Source organism: Girardinichthys multiradiatus, chromosome 20 (genome assembly GCF_021462225.1).
Source record: "Girardinichthys multiradiatus isolate DD_20200921_A chromosome 20, DD_fGirMul_XY1, whole genome shotgun sequence".
Lineage (NCBI taxonomy): Eukaryota > Metazoa > Chordata > Actinopteri > Cyprinodontiformes > Goodeidae > Girardinichthys > Girardinichthys multiradiatus.
The window spans coordinates 31,362,494-31,387,696 of NC_061812.1; the positions used below are offsets into that span (position 1 = coordinate 31,362,494).

The following is a 25,203-nucleotide window of genomic DNA, read 5'->3' on the forward strand; positions in this document are numbered from 1 at the left end:
CAGTTTATTTATATAGCGCCAATTCACAACACATGTCGTCTCAAGGCACTTCCCAAAAGTCAGGTACATACATTCCAATTAATCCTAACCATTGAACAGTGCAGTCAGATTCAGTTATTTATTCAAATTGGATAAAACGTTTTTCTGTCTAAGGAAACCCGGCAGATTGCATCCAGTCAGTGACTTGCAGCCTTCCCTGCTCCTGGATGAGCATGTAGAGACAGTGGACAGTCACTGGTGTTGACTTTGCAGCAATCCCTCATACTGAGCATGCATGTAGCGACAGGGGAGAGGAAAAACTCCCTTTTAACAGGAAGAAACCTCCAGGAGAACCAGGCTCAGTCTGAGCGGCCGTCTGCCACGACCGACTGGGGGTTTGAGAGAACAGAGCAGAGACACAAAGAGAACAAAGAAGCACTGATCCAGGAGTACTTTCTATGGGAAGGAAAAGTAAATGTTAATGGATGTAGCTCCTTTATAATAATAATAATAATCATCATCTTTATTGGTCATTGCACATTACAACGGAATTTGTCCTCTGCATTTAACCCATCCCTTATAGGGAGCAGTGGGCTGCCATTGTGCGGCGTCTGGGGAGCAATCTGTGGGATACAAACCTGGCCCCTTGTGTCCTTTCCAGAACGCAAACCTCCTGTTCTAACCACTAGGCCACCACTCCCTGTTTCACCTAGAAAGAAAGAACAGATAAACTCTGAGCTAGTTTTTAAGGTTAGACCCACAGATGTTTGCTTAAATTTGGGTCTCAACTTTGTCTGGGCCATTTTAACACATGAATATGCTTTAATCTGAACCGTTCCATAGTGGCTCTGGCTGTATGAGTCTCGCTGTCCTCCTGGAAGATGAACCTCCCTTCCACTGTCAAATCATCTGTAGCCTCGAACAGGTTTTCCCCTCGTATTGCCCCTTATTCTGCTCCATCACTGTTCCCATCAACGCTGAAAGCTTCCCTGTCCTTGCTGAAGAAACACATCCCCACACCATGATACTGCTATCACCATGTTACACAGTGGGGATGGTGTGTTCAGAGTAATGCGCAGTATTAGTTTTCATTCAAACATAGTGTTTTGCATGCAGGCCAAAAATGTCAGTTGTTTTCTCATCTGACCAAAGCACCTTCTTCCACATGTTTTCTGTCTCCCACATGGCTTGTGGCAAACCATTAATGGAACTTCCTCTTGCTTTCTTTTTGCCAGTGCATGACTAATGGTTGTCCTCTCAACAGATTATCTTACCTGAGCTGTGAATATCTGCAGCTCCTCCAGAGTTAGATGAACCTCTCGACTTCTTTTCTGATTAATGCTCTTCTTGCCTGACCCGCATGTTCAGATGGATGGCCATGTCCATTCACGTTTACAGTTATGCCACAGTCTTCATTTCAGATAATGGATGGTTGCTGGATACAAACGCATTCCAATCCTTTTAGATGTTTTTTAAAGAAAAATATGTGTTAGTCTATCACATTTTATCCCAATGAAATATACTGTAGTGTGTGGTTTTTACATGACAAAATGTGAACAAGAGAGCCGAGGGAAAGAAGGTGACAGACAGAAACACGGTTACCCTTTGAGCCAAATGCGGAGCAACGGACAGGTCAAGATTTCCTAACCTATGTGGTAATCAGCACGCAGCCCCTCCTGGTCCAAGGTCAGGATCAGAAAACCTGCTGTGGCTCCAAAAGGTCTGCAGACATCAGGATGTTTGTTGTATGGATGAGGAGAGAAGTGTAAGGTTAACATAACAATTAGTGTGTCAAAGTGAAGGATTCCTGGACCATATGGTCAGAGGCTGACTGGGTTGATAGGTAATGGGATTGATCTAATCTGCTTTTACATTGAATGAATGAGACGGTGGAAAAAGGCAAACATTTAAATATATTTTCATTACTTGTGTATCAGTTGTGAAAATGAATTTTAGAAAAAATCCATCAAAATGGATTCCTGGGTGGAACATGTCATTTTATGGAGAAAAAGTCCGATTACTAGAATAGAGTAAAAACACAGCTACTTCAAGCCTCAAATCCCATTAAGATCAACAGAGTCCAGAAGAGCTTATTTGTTTGCCCAGCCGGGGCCTCGTATTTGAATAATGACGCAGTGAGAATGCACCAACTCGCAGCTGATCGGAACAGAGACACACCCAGTATGGTAAAGAAAGAATGAAAATGATGCATACTTGTTTAAAGACCAGCTGGCATTGAAAGACATGAGCCAAAATTCTCTGACACATAGTCAACCATCCACTGCTTCTTTCTCTGTTTTTCTCTCTGTCTTGCACACACCCACACACACACACACACACACAAACAGATTGTTTGTTTTTTGGATTAGCTAATGTCACCCTACCGGTTTCTTACCCTCCTCTTCCTTCTATTGCGTGTGTACCTGACTTTTTCTTATCTCCAGGCACCTGCCTGCAAGTTTGAACGGCAGTGAATCATAAGCATGGATCGTCAGCTGGCTGTCCTCATGACAACAAAGATTTTTCAACTTGTTTCTTTACACTTTTAGGTTTTGCAATGATTAATTTAATCTGAAAAAAAGGTAATTTTTTTACTTTAGTAAACCATTTTAAAGTTGAATCACAGACTGACGGATGATGAAAAGGGGTTAAAGAAATGCTGAGAGGAGCTATTTCAGACTTGTACTTCTGCTTCAAGGATATGAACCAGAACACCCTCTCAGACTGTGACAAAACTGTCACAGAGTGTTTAGCTGTAACCAGCATTTCCTAGAAATACACTACTGAACCTCCTCAGCTAACTCTTTCGAGCTCCACACACCACAGAGCCATTTTACATTTCGATGCAGGTCATCTGGAGCCGCAGCAACAAATATGACGTCAGCGATTCAGTAGAAATGCAGCAACTATTTAGATTTTATAGGCTGCATCTGTTTCCTCCCTGGAAGGGTTGAGTGTTAAAAAATGACAAATGAAATTATAAACACTGCTGGATTTCTATCTGCTATCAGCTGGGCCCTATGTGAAAAAGTAATTGCTCCCCCCAGTGAGTCATGGATTAACTGTGGTCAACCATATTTTATGCAAAGCTGAGTTCAGTTTCACAAATCACACCCCGACTTACTGCCAGACTTGTAGAATCAAGAAATCACTTAAATAGTACCAGTCTGACAACATGAAGAAGGCTAAAATATCTAAAAAAGTAACACATCATGCTTACCTAAAGAAAATCAAGAATGGATGAGAAACAAAATTACATATATCAGTCTGGAAAGAGTTACAGAGTAGTTTCTAAGGCTTTAGGACTCCAGCAAAACAAAGTGAGTCATTATTCACAAATGGAGAAAAAATGTTGAGAAACCTTCCCAGGAGTGTCCGGCTTCCCAAAATTATTCAAATGCTGTATAGATGACTCATCCAGCAGGTAAACAATCCCAGAAGAAAGTCCAGAGCACTGCAGGCCTCACATGCCTCAGTTAAGGTCAGGGTTTATGATTCAACAATAAGAAAGAGACTGGGCAAAATTAGCATCCATGGGAGCGTTGCAAGGCAGAAACCACTGCTGGCCAAAAAGAACACAATGGCCTGTCTCACATTTGGCAAAAAACTTGTTGATCCTCAAGACTTTTGGGAAAAATAATTCGGTGGCCATGTTCAGAAGCATGCTAGCATGTTCAACTCTGAGAATATTAGAGTGGCCTAGTCAAAACTTAGGCTAATATAATAGCCCTTAAATCCAACTGAGATGCTTTGGCGTTACCTTAAACAGACTGGCTATGCTTTGAGACCCTCTAATTAAAATAAATCATGGGTCAAAGTTTATCCACAGGGATCTGAAAGACTCCCTTCCAGTTATTGCAAACGCCTGATGGCAGTTGCTGCTTCCAAGAGTGAGTAACACAATTATGATATTTATGGGGAAATTGCTTCTTCACACAGTTTTAGGTTGGTTTGGGGAGTTTTTTTCCCTTAATGCTCTGCTATTTATATTTGCTCAGGGGATATTTTCTGAAATTTTAAATGTGGTGATCCAAAACATTTAAGTGTCCCAAAAAGCTTAAGCAAAATAAATCCGTTCCACTACACTGTTTATCATAAACATATTCAACAACCAATATGCAATTGGTGTGGGCAGATGTGAATTAATCTTCAGAAGTCATGAAATGACTATCAGAGGCTTAAAATGAAAAACCAGACCTTACGTCGGGGCACATTTATTCAGCGTGGGAACAAAATCCCACATTAATGAATCCTTATACCAATATCTTGCACCACGTCTTTTGCCAGTTGGAAATATCTTTTTGCAAGGACGGGTCATACAAAAAGACACGTCAACAAACATTTTCCTACCTTAAATGGTATGTTCTCTTACCTTTCCCACTTTGAAAAGTTATAAATCATACCTACATCATATTCAGTAAATTAGAATATGCAACCCGAGCTAACAGGTATGGAGGGCACTGTGGAAATCCGTGCCACCAGAACTTAAAGCAAACTTTATTGCATGTATATAACAAAATCCAATATCTAGGTAATAAAAGTAAACAATACTAAAGGTGCAGGCAGGGACTAGTGACTGATCAGCACTCTCAGAGGCTCTGCTGCAGTATTATTACAGAGAGGCTTACTCGGTTTTTCTTAACAAACCATGGACTTGCTATCATTAACACCAGAAAAGAATCAAAAAACCAAAGCATTCACAGCTTGTTGAGCGTGAACTGCGAAACTCACCACTTGCACTGTAAAACTGCAACGTGCAAGGGCTGGCAATTTGTTACTATATATATGTAAGCATATGTGCCAGTCTGCAAAGCTAGTTCAGCTAATGCATGAGAGAAAACGAAGAGTAAAAAGAGTATTAGTTACCAGGAAGGAATATTTCATTTTATCTTCTAAGTTATGAACCAAGTGTACAAAATGTTTTAGCATATCTTCTACGCAGAGGAAAAAGTAGATTGGAAATAACCTGACTTTAAGAGCACATTGAACAAACGTATCTGACTGTTCTTTTGATAAGCAGTCTTATTTCCTGTATGACTGAATTATTGTCACATGGCTGTGTTTTTTATCTGGAGTAAGGAAATGCTAATTTTACAGGTCACTGACTCAGCAGTTTCCCTGGGTGTTCAATGGTCTGCAACTTGATCACTGACTGAATCTAATTCTCTTTATGAGTGAATCATAATACAGAAGACTGATGGGAAATGGCAAAAACTTTGCACCAACAGACAATGAAGACTAGATTTTACTTTGTACAGTCAGAAGTTAACGTACACTCATTTTCAGATTGATTGGCAGATAAATCTGGGGTTTTTAGTGATCCATTTGATGAGGAGTGGTATGGTGGTACAACAAACAACTTGAACAATGAATTTTAAGCAGGAACTGGTTACACAGGTTTGAATTTATTGTAGATTTGCTCCCATCCAAACGGTCAAAACTATTGTCTATTATTTTCCTACATATCCCTTAATAAGTTGTAGAGAAACTACCTACCTTTTGTAGCCATCAACAAGCTTCTGGCATAATTCTGGCTTTATATTTGTCCACACTTATCAGGATCAGTAGAGCTCATTTAAACTGGCTGATCCATTCTTAGTGCTTAGTGTTAATATATAAGTGTTAAAATATGTTAGTGCTAAAATATAACTGTACAGGACCTCAAATAATCCACACTAATTATACCATGAAAGTAAAATGGTGAAGCTAAACTAAAGGAAGGCAAACATTACAACTGTTACATTTTCATTACAAAAGTCAAAAACAGACATTATGGATTTTGGTTTGCAATAAATTTTTAAATCAACCATCTTGTTTTATTGTATTTTATCAGTGTGATTGTGTAAAGGAGTGTGGGACAAAATCATCTGAAATATCTAGTAGAAACCTTCAATGCAGAGGAATCAAGTTGGACAACTGACAGAAGCTGTGGTTTTTGGTACTTTTGGTAGTTGTCGTTGAGCTGAAAAAGGACATGTCAATTTATAGCAGGTTTTCTTTATTTCAAATGGGATGGTTCTGTTGTTGGAGTCCAATCTGCAGCATGTTATTATACAGGTCCTTCTCAAAAAAGTAGCATATTGTGATAAAGTTAATTATTTTCCATAATGTCATGATGAAAATTTAACATTAATATATTTTAGATTCATTGCACACTAACTGAAATATTTCAGGTCTTTTATTGTCTTAATACGGATGATTTTGGCATACAGCTCATGAAAACCCAAAATTCCTATCTCACAAAATTAGCATATCATTAAAAGGGTCTCTAAACGAGCTATGAACCTAATCATCTGAATCAACAAGTTAACTCTAAACACCTGCAAAAGATTCCTGAGGCCTTTAAAACTCCCAGCCTGGTTCATCACTCAAAACCCCAATCATGGGTAAGACTGCCGACCTGACTGCTGTCCAGAAGGCCACTATTGACACCCTCAAGCAAGAGGGTAAGACACAGAAAGAAATTTCTGAACGAATAGGCTGTTCCCAGAGTGCTGTATCAAGGCACCTCAGTGGGAAGTCTGTGGGAAGGAAAAAGTGTGGCAGAAAACGTTGCACAACGAGAAGAGGTGACCGGACCCTGAGGAAGATTGTGGAGAAGGGCCGATTCCAGACCTTGGGGGACCTGCAGAAGCAGTGGACTGAGTCTGGAGTAGAAACATCCAGAGCCACCGTGCACAGGCGTGTGCAGGAAATGGGTTACTGGTACCGCATTCCCCAGGTCAAGCCACTTTTGAACCAGAAACAGCGGCAGAAGCGCCTGACCTGGGCTACAGAGAAGCAGCACTGGACTGTTGCTCAGTGGTCCAAAGTACTTTTTTCAGATGAAAGCAAATTCTGCATGTCATTCGGAAATCAAGGTGCCAGAGTCTGGAGGAAGACTGGGGAGAAGGAAATGCCAAAATGCCAGAAGTCCAGTGTCAAGTACCCACAGTCAGTGATGGTCTGGGGTGCCTGTGTCAGCTGCTGGTGTTGGTCCACTGTGTTTTATCAAGGGCAGGGTCAATGCAGCTAGCTATCAGGAGATTTTGGAGCACTTCATGCTTCCATCTGCTGAAAAGCTTTATGGAGATGAAGATTTCATTTTTCAGCACGACCTGGCACCTGCTCACAGTGCCAAAACCACTGGTAAATGGTTTACTGACCATGGTATCACTGTGCTCAATTGGCCTGCCAACTCTCCTGACCTGAACCCCATAGAGTATCTGTGGGATATTGTGAAGAGAACATTGAGAGACTCAAGACCCAACACTCTGGATGAGCTAAAGGCCGCTATCGAAGCATCCTGGGCCTCCATAAGACCTCAGCAGTGCCACAGGCTGATTGCCTCCATGCCACGCCGCATTGAAGCAGTCATTTCTGCAAAAGGATTCCTGACCAAGTATTGAGTGCATAACTGTACATGATTATTTGAAGGTTGACGTTTTTTGTATTAAAAACACTTTTCTTTTATTGGTCGGATGAAATATGCTAATTTTGTGAGATAGGAATTTTGGGTTTTCATGAGCTGTATGCCACAATCATCCGTATTAAGACAATAAAAGACCTGAAATATTTCAGTTAGTGTGCAATGAATCTAAAATATATGAATGTTAAATTTTCATCATGACATTATGGAAAATAATGAACTTTATCACAATATGCTAATTTTTTGAGAAGGACCTGTAAATATCTATATTTATCGGTTAGACCACCCTACAAATATCACCACCAGCCGCCACTGCGCGTCACGTTTTTCGAATATTGTGCCTTCCTGATTGTGGCCAGATAACTCAAACATTGTCTCATCTGACTTTAATACTTATCTGAACTTGGAATTTGTCTTGTCCGTATGGGAAGTGGCAAATTTCAGAGAAGGTTTAGGTTGTTGGTTTTGGACCAGATGCTTCTTGCTTGGTCAGCACCTTCTTATTCCACGTTCATATAAAACGTCACTGGTGTTGCAGTTTCTGTTGGCTTTTAAAAAATCATAACCAACTTTACTTCATTGAGGGCGAACGTTTGGGTCAGATGGTTGAAACTGAGACAATTTAGTAGTCCAGCAGAACATGGATCCATGCTGACAAAAGAAAAGGTTGAACGCATCATTAAAAGCCTACAATTAATTCATCCCAATAATGAATGTATCTAAAGCTTTTCAATGGAAATCTAAGTTGAAACTGAAAAGTGATCAGATTTACAAAACAAAATGAACCGAGAACAGCACATCTCACTTAACAGTAAATTTTATTTTTTTATAGAAAAAGAAACTATCACAACTTCATTTGGTTTCTGTACATTTCTCTTTTCAGGTCATAGTCACTCAGTCTTGTTAACAGGTTGTGATTTCATGCTGAAGACCAAACATCTGGCGACTAACTCACACTGCTCTAGCACATGTCAGTGCACGACTTTCTCCTTTTTCTGCTTTCAGGTTTTACATCCTCTTGGTATTCTCATGTGAAAAGCAATTATAAACCACTTCTATAAAAATAATAATAAAAATGGAGGAGTAGTACAAATCCCTGACAGAGTCGCTTAGAAAATGAGGGCTGAGAGACAGAACTCTTTAAACGGTGTGGTCCATAATCAACATGCACCTGATGGGTTTCTGCGTTCGGACAGCACCACGGTTCACTATCTGTGTGTGCCAGAGAGGTTCCCTGCCCTATATAAGACAGTGAAGAGAGGAGATGGATGTCGGGGGTGGGGGGTGGTGAATCTGGGTCATGCTAAAGCGCAGGCACCAAACCCGCCCTACTCTTAAAAAAAAAAAAAAAAAAAAACATGATAAATGAAGTCTCTCGCTCTCTGTGGACAGATCTGCATGCATGCTCACCCACTGCAGCGGTAAATGACTGTAGTGTATGTGGAGCACAGTAAATGAAAAGGATGCATCAAGTATGTCTCCCTGAGAAACACATCAGTCTTCAGTACCATAATAATCCTACTTTATCACTGGCCTGTCTTTTACTTCAACCCCCCCGCCTACAGAAGGGGAGATCTGGGCTCATTTGAAACGTTCTGCTCTTCGTGCTACCTCACAATATTTCCCACCTCGCACCGACAAACATATCGGCCTGTCACAGGTTGACAAACATCCAAACCTTCCTGACAATCGCCCTGCATGTTTTTATGTTCACTGCTCTGGTTCTCTCTCTATATTTACCAGGTTATGGGAGCCGGCCTCACATCGCAACCCCTCATAAAACCAGTCGTTAAATGCCGGGTGTGACGATGACACCTGCGTGACAGAGTCTGAGTGGTGCTACTGTCCTCTTTGCCCTCCCTTTTTTTTTTTTCCACCAGTATGGGAAAACTGGGAAGAGAAGCTGTAAATATGTTGCCCTGTGCCCTTTTCCTTGATGTTTCCCACTGCAGCACCTCTCAGCTAAAGTAACGTCAAACACTGGGCTGATGTCCTTAAGGCAAAAGGAAGGGCAGGAAGAAAGGTGCCCCGGAAAACTATTCATACGTTTCTGAACATTTTTAACATGTTACAACCACAAACTCAAGAGGATGCATGGGCTTCAAAATTGGTTAAAAAAAAAAATAATAATAATAATTAAATTGTGGCATGCATTTTTATATTCAGCCCGCATTTACTTGGTTACCCGTAAATTAAATCCATTGCAAAGCCAAGCATGGTCAGAAATCATCTGAGTAAATAGGCTTACTGGCTTAAATCTAACACACATGTGTGAAACATGGTAGTGGCAGTATCATGGTACGGGAGTGCTTCTCTTCATGGTTGCAGCCTAAATATAGGGGAATACAGGAAGAAAACCCTTTGAAGGCTGCAACTGGATCATGTGACTATTCTAACCAGCCTTGGGATTATTTTGCATAGAAGAACAGCAAAGATTTCAATCTCAGTGGAAATCCAGCTGTTCTGTGAAGGCAAGAGAAGTTTTCCTGGAGAGCACTAATGAACAAACAGCATCACGACGACTAAGGAACCAACCAGACAGGTTAGGGATAAAGACGTGGAGAAGCTTAAAGCAGATTCAGGTTGTAAAAACATCATCCCAAGGTTGAGGTTGCAACATGACAAAAATGTTAAACCTTCCGGCGGGGTGAATAATTTTACACGGCGTTGTATTCTTCTGTAATTATCCTCCTGTCTTCCCTCTCTAAAGACGTTTGTGTTGTGAGCACAGATTCATATTTTAGTTGCATTTTTTTTTTCGATCAACTGAAACTGGCCTAATATCCACTTTCTTCCTAGCCAACTCTAACCTGATAGGAGTAATCTCTACAGCCCTTTTCAAGTTTTTCACGTGTAAAGAACAAATGAAAAATGGCGAGTGTCCCGTGTGAAGCGAGCCAAGTGACAGTGCAGGTGTGCCCGAGTGCGTTTTGCTAGAACACTCGTGTGAGATCGAGCAGAAGTTAAAAACATTTTCTCTTTTAACAAATTAAAAGCTGTCCACTCACAAGGAAGCATCATCTAAAAATCAAACCTTTTCAACTGGCTGTAAACTGAAACATTCACAGCCATTTAAGAAAATCCTCTGTATAAAAACCTCTATGTAATTCTTCTTTTTTTTTTTTTTTGTTTCAGGAGCTCTCCTTTGTTTAGCTAATTATTAAAACCAGAAACTGGAGTGTCGACACCTCCTTAGAAAAACAAATAAAAGAACAACCAAACAAGTTTTAAAACCACTTTCTCCATTTCAGACTCCTCCTGAGGAGTGGGTAGAAGGAGAATGTGGGGAGGAGAGGAGGTTAGAGGATTCTCTCTCTCTTCCTATTATGAGACAAGTTTAGGTAGGACTGTACGAAGAGGTATGGCCTCCCCTGAATCTCCAATCATGCTGCTCTTGAGTTTGTTGCTGGGAGCTGTTGTGCCTAATCCTGGCCCCCCCTTGGTCAGGATGGAGGGAAAGGAGGTGCTGTGGTGCTCGGGGAGTCGTTTCACAGGCACCCCTTGGCTTTTCTCAGTCCCAGGGAGGGGTTTGGGCAGCCGGCGATACAACCAGGGGTGCCTGAGGGCCTGGCTAGGCGTGAGGCGGGAAGAGGGGTCCCAGTCCAAACACTTCTTTATGAAGTCAGTAAAAGTGGGGTCCTCGCAGCCTTTGAGCACAACGCTCCAATCCTTGCTGGCTGGAGGGCCTCTCATCTTGCCGCGGCGGGAACGGGTCCCCGTCAGCACAGTGGCGCCGGTCGGAAGGGTGTTGACTCCGCAGTAGCGAGGGTGACCCTTGGAATTGATGAAGTTCTTTGCTCTTTTGGCCTGCTCAAGTATCTTCTGCGGGGGCATGCCGAGCAGCTCCATGACGCAGGCCAGCTGGTCACCCTCGTCCTCGCCGGGAAACAATGGGTAGCCCGTCAGCAGCTCGGCCAGTATGCAGCCGAAGCTCCACATGTCAATGGGAAGGCCGTAGCGCGAGCCGAGGATCACCTCTGGAGCTCGGTAGAAGCGGGACTGAATGTAGGTGTAAACCCGCTGGTGTTCAAAGCAGCTGGAGCCAAAATCAATAACCTAGCAGAGACAATAAAAGGTTCAGGACTATGCACCACATTTGTAAAGCCGTAGAAATGTGCACAAACATTTAAGTAATGTGAACTTGTCAGGAATGTTACCTTGATGCCGCTACGGCCCTGCTGTTTGAGCAGGATGTTTTCAGGTTTCAGGTCACAGTGGATGATCCTGTGTCTGTACAGAGCCTCCAGGCACTGCAGGATGGAGTGTGCAAACTTCCGGACCAGAGGCAAGCTGAAGCCCTGAAACTTGTTGCGCTTGATGAGCTCATATAGGTTCATGCTCAGCAGCTCAAAGGTCATGCAGATGTGGTTGCGGAAGGTAAAGTTTTCCAGCATGTGCACCACGTTCATGGCGCCGTTGCGGTCCTGCTTGCGCAGGTGCTCCAAGATGCGGATCTCCTCCTGCGCTTGCCGGTGAAAGCGCTTCTCGTTGCGTACCATTTTCAGAGCCAGGTGCTGCTGCAGTTTGTGGTCGTAAACTTTAGCCACCTGTCCAAAGCTACCCTTACCGATTATCTGAAGAGGAAGAGGAAATTATTTCAGACTATTGGAAAAAAGATCAAATAATGTTGAACAAACTAAATCTGAAGAAGTTCGGATAAGGGTCCAAGCCCTCCTTAGCAAGTCAGGCCCTGCACCCATCCCTCCCCTTGGACGGTCAGTCCACTAAATGTAGATATGGTCACTGGAAACGTACAGTAAGATTTTTACGCTCTTTTTCGATTCTGATTGTGCAGAAATATAAAGTGCCAATAAGGATAAATTACTTAAGGAGGTTTGTTCTGGGCTTTCTTCTTGCCGTTTATGCGATATATTTTCTTGGTATATGTGACCCCAGGTGTCAGACCTATAACTTACTTAGTAAATGAAGTTTGGCTTACAATGGATACAGTTATCAAACTGATTGTACTCATCGCGAACGTCAATAACCATGAAATGCATTCGGCCTATTCACAGTAAAGACCAAACATTTTAAACATTCACTAAAAATACTAAATTTCTCAAAAGAATCGAAGGGAAAGTCTGATCTCTCCGAGCAACCCCGAGTTCAGTATCCAATATGGCGGCACGCATACATTGTGGTGAACATTGCTGTCTTATTAAGTATCAGCTTTCTTATGGTTTTTATCTCTTTAAACCAGCGGCACACTTGGAGCTGTAAAATATCTACTGTGAACATGTTCCTTTTGGTGTTTGAATGCATAAAATAGAGAAATATTTTAGCAGCCTGTGTGGGTAAGAGCTATTAGCACAAAAAAAGAAGAAAACAAATGCTGTTTTTTTTCCGACTTGCAACCAGCTCAGGAGGGACATCACTTGCATTTTTATAATGTAGCAAAAAAAAAAAAAAGAAATGGGCGTGGCCTAACCAAAGTGGTACAGAATCATTCAAGTAGGTAGATGTACGCTTATGGCAAAAACACTGTTGACTTCAAGATTAGCGCCACCTGTTGGTGGACAATAGTGTTTTTTTTTTTTTTATCCAAGTAGTTCCAGGGATTTGTCTGGATTTATTTCAAGGTTTTGGCTTGGACCCATAAATATTTGTCGATGTTACCTTCAGGAACTCGTATCGGTAAGCCAGGTGGTCATGAGGAACATGAATGTAACCACCCTGCTCATCGTCGTAGCCGCAGTTGTTGTTTCCTCCAGCAACGACGGGCCTTTTCCTTGCGTTAGGTCCCACATAGTAGACTTCTGGGTAGGAGTGGATCTCTGTGTGCTCCAGGGTGGTGAGCTGGGACCGGTAGAGTCTCAGAGCCTGCTCAGGACTGAGTGTGCTGCACAGTTTTCCACTGTTTCCAGCTCCTTGTGAGCCAGACGATTCACTGGAGCCCTTACTGGAATCAGTGCTGTGGCAAACAAGCATGACGTGTACACACCGATCAACAGCTAATTAGGCGTTCCTCTAAAGTGTGTAGTTCCAGCCTGCTTAAAGGAAGCAGTTGATAACTGGAGTGCATTTTCCTCACCTGTCCACACTGTGTTCCTTGGATAGACTGGAGACTGCAGGTTTAGTGGGCGTTTGGCCAGTGCTCCCAGTATTCTGAATGACAGCCGTGGTTATCGCGTTGATTTTTCGGTTATTGGTCGAGTCTTCATACAGGTACTTGACCTTCAGCTGGCCACCTCGCACGTTCACCTGATCCCTCATTACAACCTTGTTACCAACAACCTGTGAGGAAGAATAAGAAACAGTTACACGTTAATAAACGCATAAGGACCTGCAAAACACGACCTTCATATCTGATTCCCTTTATTTTTTAGAAGTGGCCAAAGTCATGTGAAATACCTTATCTGACATGTTAAATTATAATTTATATGATCGTTAGCAGGGGCTGTAATAGTTTTATTTGTGGTTAAAAGCATAATAAAAAGAAGGGAAGAAACAAGATGGGATTAACTGCTGAAAATAAAAAAGGTCAGGGTTTGACAGGCAAGAGGATAAATATAAACAACCAACTCTTGAGTTAAAAGCTTTACCCAAGTAGCCTTGCTGCAGCTTGCAGCTGGTAAACTGGCACAACTGGATCCAGATCCAGTCTGACTGTAAACTCTACAAAGTGATAAACCCCCACACCCAACCGAAACACATGCAAATGACCTAAACCACACCTCCTACTCTGTGTTATAGCTCTAGCATTTACAGCACCGTGTATAAATATCCAAAAGCCTCTGAACCCACCACAAACATCCATTTATTTTGGGGTATTTCATGTGCTAGACCGACACAAAGTATCAGATGACTGGTAAATGTGGCGCACCTTTGTATTCAGCGGAACCTTTGTGGAACTAACATTTTGCTGCAATAAAATATACATTTTCCTTGGGGTATGTCTAAAAATAGCTCATGCTCGGTCATATTGGATGAGGGGCGTCTGCGAGTATCAGTTTTTAGGTTATGCCATGAATGTAGAATTCTGGACCACCACATTTCACTGCTGGTATAGTGTGTTCATTTACCAATTAGGTGACTTAAAGGATAGTTTGTTGCACTGAATTTTGTTTAGGGGCACCACACTGAGGGTATATGGCACACATTTCAAAAAATGTGTTTTTCTTCCACTTTGCAATTATGCACTACCTTGTGTTTGTGTATTACATGGATGTTTTTGGTTGTAACCTTACAAAATGTCAAAAGGGGGTGTGAACACTTTCTCCAAGACCCTGTACCCAAAAGGCATCTAAGTACTACAGCCACGTGTAACTCGTAAAATTCAGCATTTAACTTCTTGAGGTAATCTCCGATATTGTTTTTGGACTCAGACATCCAACACTGGCCGTCTCTGTGCTACGAGACACAAGATTCTGACAACGACAACAGCCATCCCATGTGTATCCAGATCAAAACATCACACTATCTGCTCAGAGTTGTAAAGTGAGATATCCATCATTCTTAAAAGGGAGAAGAAAGGCTATAAAAGTCTAAAAATAAAAGCTCCCGAGCCTTTCCAGTAAAGCGTTTCATTTTGGCAACGCCGGGAATTCCTTCTTCCTTATTGTCTGACCTTCTTTTTTCTCACCAATGGAAAAACCCCCCACAAGATTATGGAGCACAGAGGAAATAATAGTCATTAAAGTCAGATTATGCTCCTAAACTATAGAAGCACCACAGCTATAAAGACTTACTGACACAAACTCAACACTTAAACAGTCACACTAACTCTAACTAACACACTTTCTCTTCTTCTAACTGCCAAGTGGTTTTGGAAGTGCAAAGAGTTTCCTCAACGCTGAAGTGACTGAAATCATGCTAAATATTTGAGACAATGAAACAAGGAGTTGTTATTTCAAAGTGGGTGCCGACATGTTCCCTTGAAAGAGAATTCAAGTCGGGAGGGTGTTTATGTTGTAAGTTTGAATCCTTAAAATAGACGAGGACAGAAGGGTTGGTTTCCATACATGTAACTATATAGTCTGAACTTATTACGAGCCTTTCTGCTGAAGCAGTGTCTCGCGCAGCTGTCCTGCAGTCACACTGAATGTCATCGATCGAGTCCCTTCGCTCAGGCAGACACGTGCATGCTCCTATAAAAATCAAAGCTTCGCACACGTGCTGCGGTATAACGGATTACCGGATGACCGGGCCATGGCCGTAATACGAAAACAAAATTCGTTTGAAAACGTGGACTAAAATGGAAACAGGAAGCAGATTTCTAACGCAGGTATTACTGAGGGGAATGCGAGTTGTGTGCAAATCTGTACGCGACAACAGATGGAGAAGAGCTTATCTCTTAGTTGTCAGAAACACCTAAGGGTGCTTTTCTTTTGCTCCACAGGTTTATGCCTTTTGTAGCACTTAAAAAAACAACACACTTTGGCAATACTCTGCTTTAAACTGGATCTGGGGCTCCTTCGAGTTTGACTCTCATACCTAAACACCTTTTTTTTTTTATAACCTTCTGTACATCTGAGAAGAAAAAATGCGCATAATCTTCACAACTTGCTTTTGCATCTAATTCAACTCTACTTCGAAATCTATAACACTTAGGAAAATCTGGGCTTGATGACATTAACTTTAGATTGTTTATACCAGTTTGTGATACATTTACTGTCTTTGTAAAAAAAAAAATGAATCTTTTAGGAATACATTACCATTATTCATACCAAATTCATTTAAAAACCATTATTTCATGTTGCTTTTGGCTTGAGGGAACGACACCATGTGTTTACTTTTTCACCAACATTTGTTGTTTGTTACTATGCTTTAGAATATGCTTTTTATATATTTGACCCGGTGTGAAACCACAGGCCCAGCTTAAAATTCTGATTGAAGTTGCCCGGCTTTGGTTTTGAGCCACTAATTATAAACAATTGCTTCAGTTTTGATGGGACAAAAAGCCAAAAGGTTTGAAAAAAAGCTGTTTAAAAAGCCATTAATTGGGTAGAAAATCAGGATTGTTGTTATTTTTTTAATTGAAATAAGGAATAAAGCATGGTAAGTCCAGCATTTTCCATAAAGTCAACTTCCATAACTTCCCATCACTTTAAAAGGGATATAGCTTCTCTCTGAGTGCGCTCGAACTGGGTCGAGGTCCTGTCAGTCACAATGAGCAGAGGACGCCACAGAGAAACACTACAGGAGGAAGAGGCGGACTAGAATAGAAAACCAGTCCTAACCTTGGCACGAGCCCACCGATGGTGGATTACACGAACATAACAGGAGCAGCAGGGAGAGCGCTGATCGGTGATTTGGTTTGTGGGTCACATTTTCAAGCCCAATAAATCTTTACAATGTATAAAACCAGCCTTTTTTTTGCTGGTATGTGGAAAACAGTGCATGTGTTTTCTGCTGAAGGGGACATTTAGAGAGGGGAACAGTGACAATCTATTTTAGGTCACGTTACAGATTCATATACAGTAGAGAACACGTTATCTTATGCATTAATCAATGTAGATATCTGCAGAATAAATCTGAATGAAAGTGGTTCCTTAGGCCAGCAATATGTACAAGCAGATGAGGACTGCTCAGTGTTAAACTAGTGGACAGAAAAAGTATTTATTCTCCTGGAACTTTTTCCATTTTGTCACATTTCAACCATAACATTTAATTGATTTTATTGGGATCTGTGTTACAGACCCACACAAATTGGCATATATTTAAAGGAAAATGATACATAGCCTTTTAAGGATTTTCACAAACTAAGGCAAGGGTTTGTATTCAGGCTCGATGACTCAATACGGTAAAAATTTAACCTTTTGCTACAATTACAAACTGCAAACTCCTTAGCGTCTAGGGGTTTGTCTGCTTATTTTGCACACCTAGAGACTGAGCTTCTGCCCCAGCTTTAAGCCTGTTACAAGTTTTCTTCCAGGATTACCATGCATTTAGCTCCATCCATCTTTTTGGCTGAGGAAACCCTCCGCACAGCATCATGCTGCCACTACCATGTTTTGCTGTGGAGACAGAGCAGCGTTGTGCATATAAAGGAAAAAGATCAATTATGGTTTCACCAGACCAGAGCTGCGTCCCTTGCATGGCTTGTGTCAAACGGCAAACGAGACTTTTCTTGGCTTTCTTTCGATAATGACTGTCGCCTGCCACTCTTCTGTAAAGACCAATGGCTGTCTGCTGTCAACAGAGTCCCCTACTTAAACTGTGGATCTCTGCAACTCCTCCAGAGGTACCATGGGCCTCTAGGTTGCTGAGTAACAGCATCTGAATATAAATGCACTTAATGTGACGAACTGTGAGAAGGTTCAAGCGGCAGGCGTATTTCTGCACCGTACACAACGTGTATTCGTTTTCCCTGCACTACTGACAAAACAAATAAATCCTGCAGGATCTCTGAGGACATAAAATGACTGTTTCACTCTGCATGTTTTGCTGTGGCAGAGAGATGCTCAACATCAACCATGTCCAGTTGCCTCCAGGAACTTAATCAATACCACTCACATGATCACTGCTTCCTCATTGAGGGGCATGAAATTGACCAGGTTAAACTTGTTGGAGTTAGGAGATACGGCAGGAGAAAAGCTTCCCTAACACAGAAAAACAGTGGGAAGAAGGAAGAGGCGTTTGAAGATGAACAGGAACAGGGCTGACTGTAGGGGATGTCTCTCTGAGGAATAGGATGTCTCAAGGCAGAGTCTCAGCACAGGAAACGCGCCTTAACTAGCTCCAAGCTCTTCGTGTTTGTGTCTTTCTGCATACTTACTGTGTGTTTAGGCATCGGGGGCAGTCCAGAAGGGCTGTTTGTGTCTGCTTCGTCTTTCAGAATGTGGTCTGTTCTCATGTAGGAGTCGTACAGGCCGTCACCATGGCGTGCTGAAGGGGACAAAAGTGACCAAATAAATCAGTATGATTACAGTGGCCGATCCAATCTGCAACACAGATGCACTCAAGGATACAAGTCTGATAAGAGGTAATAATCTCCCTCTACAGAGACAAAACCAGGCAAAGTCCCATTGATTAGTTCATCAATCATGTGGACATCTCTCTCTCAAAATTACCTTATCACTAATACAAAGGATTTGCTACTGCCTGACAAATCCCTTCAGCCAACCTCAGCAGGGCTCCCTCACCCTTCTGTTCTCTGCACAGCAGTGCAAGTGAACATTGCCTGCCACAAGATCCCAGCCCACGTTTACAGTGAAAAGGCCATTATTACCAGGTATACCATTGTATCTATTGTGTCCCATACATTGTATCCGAGCCCAGGGCTCTGACCTGAACAGCTTAGATAGGGCTTAGGGTCCCAGATCGCTAGCGCTGCAAGTGGTATTATTGGCCTAATGGGGGTAACAGATGCCTCAGTGACGACAGCATCTTTCCATCTGCCCGTTCGGCCAAATCTTTTAAGGCCCACACCAGGTGTGCTTGGGAGTTTGAGCCAACAGATGGAGAGATGCGGGGACTTGCCCTTCAATAAGTGCAGAGTTTCATGCTCACCTCTGTGGCCTCAAGCCAAACACCTAGAGTAACTCGAGATGGTACAGGCAGGAGGATATGTGGATGAACAGAGCATTTGGGAGGCTGTTACTAAAATGACAAGCCCCCATCACCCGGCTGTTAATTTCAACAGTCATTTAGCTCCTACACTTATTGTTAGTTCAGCATAAGAAAGGCGAGAGGATAATCTCTGTAAATTTGAAACTACAGCAACCAGCCAGCCAGCCCCAACCCACTTCACAACTTTAACAAAAGCTTTCAGTTTTGACCTGTTTGATCTTCTACCAAACTGGGCCTTGAGAATGTTTTAACCATACGCAGATGCGTCAGAGTGCCCACGTCCGCCGTTCAACTCCGTCAACAGACCAGCTTCTGGACAGATTAGACCTGCTGCTGGGATACAGACGCATTAAACCTGCACAGCACAGCAACCAGTCGCATTAGGGCCACACACACACACAATATTAAGCAAGCATGGGCTCCATTAGTCTTCTGCAAACTCCTAATTACTCAGTAGGGAATCAGCAGCTTCTCAAGTCAATCTGACTTACTTGTCCAATCCAAGCAACCCTTTGCAAAGAAACTGACTTTAGAAATCCATCCAGTAATAGAAATATCCTAGAGCTGCACCAGGAAACTGGCTGCTGACTAAAGCTGGCTAACTTTGAGCCCTAACAGGTGACCAGATGGTCGGAAAGTGAAAAATCCTATCCTTTTGTGATCAGTGAACGAAACGTGCCTAAATGCTACCTGCTAACGTAATAACACACTTCAGTGTCCGAGCTGTTATTGAGTGAAGACACTTAAAATTAGCCAAGAAGCACAAAAGTCGTAGGATGCTATTTAAAGGGAACATGTAAAAAAAGGCCAGAAGCTATTTAAAGGAAGCATGTTGACTGTTTTACACATTTATACATTTTATAGCTTTGGTGTTTTGGTCATTTCAACATTTTCAGGTAAAAAAAAAAAAACAAGTTCTCTGCCTTAGGGCCTGAATTCACACCCATCTCGTGGACATTACAGACTTGATCCTTGTGAGCTTTCAGCCCTTGTCTGTCATGGAACATGGTGGACCTGGGAACTGTGGACAGCCTCTTGGAAATCTCAAATCCTGTCCACACTAATCCTGAGATCCAAAGATTTTATGCTGTGTTTGCACCTCCCATCCACATGTAAAATGAGATTTTGGTAAGAATTAAAAGAAAGAAGAAAAATGCTTTCCTACACTTAGATTTTTAAAAACAACTTGGACCTCTGTACGTGTGAACTGGATATCCAAAGATGATTAGAGACAATATGATGTATGCCAACAATCACTTTCTAAGCATAGGATTTTTTTCCCCCAAAGACTCTAATACATAGAAGAGAAAATTAATAAGATGCAAGAAGTAGTCTGATTTAACAATCCGGGGAAAATTGTCTGTTTAGGATCTCTTGACCATCATCGACTTGTGCATCTCCAACTTACTGGTAATTATAGTTGTTAAAGATAAGTCAAAATTGGCTAAAATAGGCATTAGCAGGTTGAAGTATTAACAAAACCTGGAGAATGGAAATCGGTACATCAAGAGACAAGAGTCCAGTAGACAAACAAAGCAGTTAATTTATCATAAAACGTATAAATGGGGCTGTGGTGTAGTAAAGTCTTCCTCTACAGTAAGCAGAAACCATCTTATCTATTTCCTTGTGTACATAACAATAAACGTGCAGTCAACACACTAAAATAATATCAGTCATAGTATGATGGGTGCAAATTCTAAAAGCCCCTAATAATATGACTATAAAACAGAATGAGGCCTTACTGGATTGATGTAAGAAAAAACAAAAAACAACGATGCACTTCCTGGGCTATCTTCCAAAAACATACAGAGAGGTCTCATGATTGATAAGGTCACGAAGACATGTTTACAGCTCGCATCGGTACACAGAATAACATTTAAACGGGGAAAACTGGCCGAGCTCACAATCAAAATCATTTAGAATGACGAGGGAAATTCGTACTAAATTCAACTTTTCAAAAAGAAACAACAGCAAACGTTAGGAAGAGCTCTTTTGGTTACCTGTTGCTATCGGACCTTCTGGTTTTCTGCTTATTATCATCATAATTGCAATTAAAACGTGATTCCAGCATCCATAGAGGAAAAAAACCCAGATTAAAAAAAAAAACATCCACAATAAGTCTTGTTTTAGTGTTTGAAAGTAGTCCCCACTTAACTTTTAGTTTAAACACGAATTTGTTCTTCGAGGGGGTTACTTTATGTATTTATTCTGGCTTTAACAGTGATTCCCGGTGTTTTTTAAAACAAAAGATTGCTGTATTTTTACTTCTGGCTAACTTCAGCCTCGGCTCCAGTCTGAAAAGACTTCAACAGGCAGTGGGGGTCGTTACCCACAGCTAGCCAGACCAGCTAGCTCTCAATGCAGCCACAAAAACACCCGTCCGGACCGAAGCCTCTCCCTCCGTTGAAAACAGTTTGAGTCCGAATATCACAGCTGGCTGATTCGGCCCTCGTACCCCTCGCCTTTCTCTGACAAGACCATAAGTCGGTCCAGAGCACCATTCCCGTCCCGGTTGGCTGACTCGGTTGTTAGCAAACAGCGATGCTGAGCACTCTCCCACCCCACCGCCCCACCCCAGAGATTCGTCCTCTTTCGGGATAGCTCAGAGCTGCTTCACTCTTCTTCAGGGGAAGCTAGTCAAATAATCAGGCGAGCCGCACACAAGCTCCATGTCCGCAGCAGAAAAAAAGGCGGATGGTCCTTCTGCGCGTAAAGATTCAGCTGAGGTCAGTGCTGTTAAATCCGCCTTGAGAGTGGCGAGAGTATCTTATTCTGACCGAGCTGTGTGTTGTTGCTAAGGGTGTCTTCAGTGAACCCAGAGTCAGCGGCGAAACAGAGGGAGGGAGCGGGGCGGCGCTTAGCTAGAGACGCTAAAATCACGCGGAAACGACGCCCCCCAGCGTCTACTCAGAGCGCTGCAGGAGAACCATCGGCTGTCTGTCGATGGTGTTTACTAAACTCAACTGCTCTTTATATCTGTTTTGTAAAGAACTTAAACATAATAAACATAATAAACATAATATATATATATATATATAATATATATATAATATATATAATATAAGCAGTTGTTATAGCATCACTATTCTATCTGCTTACTATCAAATAAAAAAATTTACTTTTAATAAGAGTGATAGGACTCTCCACCCGAGTGGCATATCCTGCAGGCGCCATTAAAACTCAAAATTTAATAGGTTATGTTATTTCCTTCTCAAACATGTGCCTTGTCAGTGGGGAGCACTACTCCACAGAGTGTAGCACCATGTAAGGCTGTAAGAAAAATGTCTGAACACTGCAGCTGGCTATGATGCTGAAGTTGGCGTTTACTTTGAAGCTTCCAGGTCAAGGGGCTAATTTACTGAATCTGGACTGCAAAGATTTGATTATCCAAAACCAAAACACTTAGACTGGTAAAACCCAAACTGGATTTTTCCCCAACAAAAAAAGTTCATGAAGCCTTTTTAGGGACAAAACGAAAATTAGAATCAAACATGAAATAGTCATCTACAAAATTAGTGGGCATGTGTGCGTGTGGGAGTAAGTATGTGTTTGGTTATGTGTGGGGACTAAGATGGGAGAGGAGGCGCTATAGAAAGAGAGGCTCACCCATTGCTGCATGTATGCAGGAATTGCCACATTTGTCAAAATTATTAACAAATAAATCATTGGACTGGCATTTAGTCTGTAGATATTGTTGTAATAAACACTTTATAAGGTAATCAAGCAAATATGTCAAACAGCTACATTTTTAACTATTGTGTATGATGCTACTTGTGAAACAATCAGAATTTTGTAACTAATATTTACATTACAGCCAACTTATAAATGAACGTATTATGAATGCTTATAGAGAGGTTAAAGGGATAGTTCAGGATTTTTTAAGTTAGTTTCTATCAAAACATTATAAGCAGTTGATATCTTAACTGCAATACGTAACTCTGTTGGCATTTTCATTTAGTAGAAATCCAGATCAGTTGGTCTCTGAGGCTGAAGCTAACAGCTAATCCAAGAGGGGGCACGACCAAAGTTGACTTCAACCATCTTAAAACTCAAATTAAAAACAACATCAAAACACAAACACTATTTTATTAATCCTTAAACCTTTGTCATGTTTGCAGTCGGCCATTTTTTACACAGACGCTGATAATTATTTACACTGGATATGGAAGTTTATCTTCCTGTGTGAAACATACACTGAGCATGGGACATGTTAACATTTCTGATCAGAGTATCTGTCTAATATAAAAGTGTATAAAAATCCAAAATATTACAGCAGTTTAAATAAACACCATTGTATTGATTTTTACACCTCCTTACTTTTGCTATGAAAAGTGTCTATGAACTGCTCTGGAACTGCTTTACATGTTTCTTTCTCTGTTCACACAGGAAAATCTTACACACAATTCCCATGGTAAATAAACACCCAGGGGTTTAAAAGTTGATAAAATAGTGTTTTTATAAATCATGTATTTTTCAAATTTTCTTTCTTGGTCCCTCTCGGGCTACAAGGTAGCTTCAGCCTCTGGGACCAAATGATCTCAAATTCACTGGAAAAAGACACCGGGAGGATTATCTACTGCAGGGAAGATATTGACTGCTCATTGCCTTTTTACAGGACTTCACTTCAGAAATTGTGAACTATCCCTTAAGGATCTTGAACAGTACAGTATTTTAGTAGAGAATTATACCACATATGCAGGTTTAAATGCTTTAAGCATCCTCTATTAAAAATAACATGCATTTTTCTAACCATAATATTTTCAGTCTTCCAAAATTAGCATAGCTTTTGTCTGTTTTTAATAAGTGTTTTGCTGTTCGTCAGTGTAAAGAGTGAGGAAAAAAACGTTTATGTGGTAAAAATGTAAAGCATATATTTTTTGCAGGCTCATTAGGTCACACTTTGCTAATGGTCATTCTCTCCAAATACCCTATGAGGAAAACTGTGGACTGAAACCCAAGAGGTCATGAAGATCCATACTGAGACACAAATAGTTGAAGGCAGCAAACAGGACAGACGGAGTAAGACCGGGCCGGCATGAGAAGGGGACCAGAGCTAAATTCAGAAAGTGATACATGGTGGCTACAGAGGGTCAAGCTAATCATAGCTCTTTCTCAGAGGTGAGAAGAGAGCCCTGTCTATATCTGCTGCCATAAATATGCATGCTGAACAGAGTTTTAGTTTGCCCGCTGACTGACAGCCAACCCTTAAACACCATATTGATTATTCTTAGATGGTGGTGTATACTGAGAATAGTGTGACAATACTTATAAACTGATATGCATTTTGCACTTCTGAAACAGATTGGACTTGTAAGAGTGTGACCAAGCACCCTGTTTGCACCCAGCTGCTGAATTTACAGCTACAGCAAAACATAGGGCCATGTGCAAAGCTGCCTATAGGTCCTTGTGGGGGGTTCTGGCTGTATTTGGTCATAAATCCTGTGACAGACACTGACACCTGTGAGTTTATTGCTTCATCACCATATTCTGAAAGGACACTGAAAACAGAGTTCAGCTTAAAAAAGGGAACGCGTTGTGTAACCAAAGTGTCGCTATGCTCCAAGTACCACGGCTGGAGCTCAGGTTGCCTTCCATGATACTTAGAGGAAATTTTGTTGTAAGCCACATAAAATTAAAAAACAAAGCAAATTAGCTTTAATGTAGAGCAAAAAACCCAAACAATCAAAAGGATGAGCAGTTCAAACATGAGGCACAGAGGCTGCTGATGTAATCTAGCATTTTATCCAGTTCAGATTTAACTTGTGTATATAAGGTAATGAGGTCACTTAAATTAAAAGTAAAAAATAAAGATCCTACCCCCAAAAAAGTGGATGAGGGTTTAAATTTAAACCAAAATGTTCTATTGTTCTATTTGCAAGCTGGAAAACCAGTAAGATTTGTCATGTGTTGTTCTCAATAACCTGGCTAATTACTAGCCAGTAGTGTTACTACTAATTACTTCAACACCAGCTAAAATCAATGTATTTCTTTGCATTTTATGCATTCAAACACTAAATGAACACACTTACAAATAGAGGTTTTACATGTATTTATGTGTATGAAAGGTTTATTAATATGCAGACTGCAAAATTTTTTATACTTTATTTATTACTACAGTCATCACTAATTTTAAACACACAACACCCATATCGGTTTTTGCAGTGAGGGTTGAGTAACCTTCATATTTCCCTCTTTAATTTTTACCTTTCTTTTTATTTCTATTTATTTTTCTGACTTGGAATTTGGACATTGTTTACAATATAGAAACTTGCAGCGTAAATGAACAAGAAGGTTCCTTTTGTATC

At 41.2% G+C, this 25,203-nt stretch overlaps 1 protein-coding gene and 1 long non-coding RNA gene across 2 annotated transcripts; both read right to left on the bottom strand.

Moving 5' to 3' along the window:
• Positions 1-633: 633 nt before the first annotated feature.
• On the bottom strand, positions 634-2,028 carry LOC124857536. The gene is made up of 3 exons (XR_007035621.1): positions 1,582-2,028; positions 1,254-1,437; positions 634-688 (listed from the first exon to the last, which is right to left on the bottom strand). It is a non-coding gene; the product is annotated as an uncharacterized LOC124857536 (long non-coding RNA).
• A 6,160-nt stretch (positions 2,029-8,188) lies between these two features.
• dyrk3 (dual specificity tyrosine phosphorylation regulated kinase 3) lies at positions 8,189-21,719 on the bottom strand. Its single transcript, XM_047348237.1, has 6 exons — positions 20,899-21,719; positions 18,105-18,214; positions 13,419-13,621; positions 13,004-13,298; positions 11,545-11,961; positions 8,189-11,443 (listed from the first exon to the last, which is right to left on the bottom strand). The coding sequence occupies exons 1-6, from the start codon at positions 21,005-21,007 to the stop codon at positions 10,712-10,714; spliced, it is 1,866 nt and encodes a 621-aa protein (XP_047204193.1). The 5' UTR covers positions 21,008-21,719; the 3' UTR covers positions 8,189-10,711.
• Positions 21,720-25,203: the final 3,484 nt, after the last annotated feature.

Bases quoted from the DNA above. Each gene is read 5' to 3' on its own strand.
- dyrk3 (XM_047348237.1), bottom strand. From the start codon at position 21,007: ATGTTTTTTTTTTTAATCTGGGTTTTTTTCCTCTATGGATGCTGGAAT. The intron at 13,622-18,104 runs GTAAGTATGCAG...TCTTCCTCACAG, and splicing joins CCCCGATGCCTAAACACACA to GTTGTTGGTAACAAGGTTGT. The intron at 11,444-11,544 runs GTAACATTCCTG...TGTCTCTGCTAG, and splicing joins AGGGCCGTAGCGGCATCAAG to GTTATTGATTTTGGCTCCAG.